The sequence below is a fragment of the Cyprinodon variegatus genome, unplaced genomic scaffold (assembly GCF_000732505.1).
Source record: "Cyprinodon variegatus isolate N-32 unplaced genomic scaffold, C_variegatus-1.0 Scaffold120, whole genome shotgun sequence".
In the NCBI taxonomy this organism is placed as follows: domain Eukaryota; kingdom Metazoa; phylum Chordata; class Actinopteri; order Cyprinodontiformes; family Cyprinodontidae; genus Cyprinodon; species Cyprinodon variegatus.
The window spans coordinates 139,045-141,397 of NW_015150573.1; the positions used below are offsets into that span (position 1 = coordinate 139,045).

General features: G+C 42.6%; 1 protein-coding gene across 2 annotated transcripts in view; it reads right to left on the reverse strand.

Moving 5' to 3' along the window:
* Positions 1 to 2,353, reverse strand: part of mpp7 (membrane protein, palmitoylated 7) — a 150,729-nt gene that overhangs the window by 61,451 nt on the left and 86,925 nt on the right. For both annotated transcript variants that reach the window (XM_015375518.1, XM_015375519.1), the window contains exon 6: positions 1,773 to 1,904. In XM_015375518.1, the coding sequence (XP_015231004.1) occupies positions 1,773 to 1,904 (132 nt within the window). The remainder of the gene's footprint in view (positions 1 to 1,772; positions 1,905 to 2,353) is intronic.

Here is a 2,353-nt window from a genome sequence, read left to right on the forward strand (position 1 = left end):
GTGTTCCAGGGATGTCCCCCCGGGAGGAGGCGCAGGGGACGACCCAGGAAACGCTGGGGAGATTATGTCTCTCAGCTGGCCTGGGAGCGCCTAGGGCTTCCCCCAACAGAGCCGGAGAACATGTCTGCGGTGAGGGAAGTCTGGGAGTTTCAGCTTAGTCTGCTGCCCCTGCGACCCGGTTCCGGATAAAGCGGGAGACGACGAGTACAAAATAGGGAAATATGTCTTGCTAAAACTTCATTCACTTCAAGGGAGTGGTAAAACCTTTTGAAAGTTTAGTAAATGACTTTGATTTTTAAAAGACACATAGCTGTTTGTTGAGAGAAATACATATTAAGTACAAATTCATATAACTGCGTCGTTACTTAAACGACTCGTTATGATGCAATATTCGTGCTGGTGAAGATTCTCAGTCATCCAGGTCAGAATCATTCCAAAAAAGTAAAAAAAACAAACCGCTGGCCTTCGAGGGCCGAGTTTGGACAGACCAGAGTTACACTGAACATTTTAGACTACATGTAAACTTTGTCAAAAGAGTTAAAAAAGTTAGAAAACACAAGTTTGAAGACGTTTCACTTCCAATCCAGGAAGCCTTTGAATTGAAAGAGCTTCCTGGATGGGAAGCGAAATGTATTAAAACTTGGAAAACAGAGTCCAGAGGGTTTTTTTTTTTTTATGTTTTTGAATTGTAAGATTTGTCTTTCAGGACATTAACTCAGCCTTCTTTAACCCATCCACAGACGAAAATGTTATGGGCATCCATGCTTTTCTAAGCCTTCATTTGTTTAGCAGTAATATTTCGATTCCGACTAATATTCGTGTCTCACATGATTGTAAGCCAATAATGGATTCAACAAGGTACTAGAAACATTCCTCAAAGAGTTTGGTCCATATTAAATAATATAATAAATATTACTGATATTACTCACTTTTCCATTTTCAATAGTGCTAACTCGTCTTCACTGGTTGAAAAACTGCAAATGTTTAAGACCATCCTGGCAGCCCTTGCCAGACTGCCTGCTTCCTGTGACTTTCAGCCATTTCTAAAGTAGTGGGGCTACAATGAATGGGTGAAACCAAAGCATACTAAACACATAAACACTAGAAGTGGGCATGCACAGCAACAGAAGAGGGTCACGTCCCAAAGACTGATATGTGGGACATGTGGGATAAAACAGTTGTAGTTGTTCATGTTTCCAAACTAGACCCGCAACGCTAAATTTCTCTGTTTAAAGTGTTTTTATACTTTTTTAGATTTTTTGGGAACGGCTTTGCTGAACTTTCAGCACATCATGAACTCCCGTTAACCGAAAATAAAACACCCTTTTTAACTGGTCGGGAAAAAACACGTCTTATCTTTTACCTACCATGAAATTCGGTCGTTAGTAACAAAGTGCCCACAGATGTTGCCTTACATAAGAACTATGAATTGTGGGAGAGGCAGGGTACCTCTAACGCAGACTGCCAGTCCATCAAATGTAAACAACCAGCAAGCACACACCCGTTGCCAAAGCCCTTTTAGAGAGAGACCAATCCATATAACTAAAACTTACAAGACTTATCTAGTCCGTGACTCAATTGGATCTTCAAAGGGCTTTAGATCTACTGTCCCCAGCACCATTTTAAACTTAAGGTCGATTCCTCAGACTGAACTGAGGTCTTTCCATTCCACAGTCTGGTCAAGAAACAGCTGGAGATCACACTTTTTCTACTGTAAGTTTAATTGTCGAACCGTGCAGATCAACACAGCAACACATTAAAAAGAGACTTACAAGAGGCTCCTTGTTTTTGACCAGCCTGATAATCTTCACTGAATTCTCCTCATCATCGATGACTTCAGGCAGAGGAGGGAGTTCAGGGTCGTACCGCTTCTGAGCAACTGTATCATGGACGGACAGAAGGCTCTGGAGGAGGGAGAGAAAGCAGCAATTGATGGAAATAATAAACAACAGGCTCAGGAGATCATTGAAAAGTAACAGGGAACATACTGATGAGCCTAATCAGCGACTTTGACATCAATTAGCTTGACTATTTAACTCACTGGACTTTGGTGCAATTAATTAAATTAAGAGATTGGATCTGGATCAGATTCAACATTTTCTCGTGGAAGAGAGACTAAAACTGGAGGGACGGGGGGAGTGGGTTCTGTTTTAGGTTCAGGTTGGACCCGTGTGGGGTTTTGGCTCTTTATGGGGATGGACTGTCAGTCACATTAGCTGAGCTCAGGTCAGCCAGGCATCTATCAGCCTCTCAGCAGGGAGGAGGAGCCATGCTGGCCTGCGGCCCAAACATCAACTGCAGAACACCAGAACTACAGAGTTTCTCTGCTGCTGAGATGGATTTGTCCCCTGAA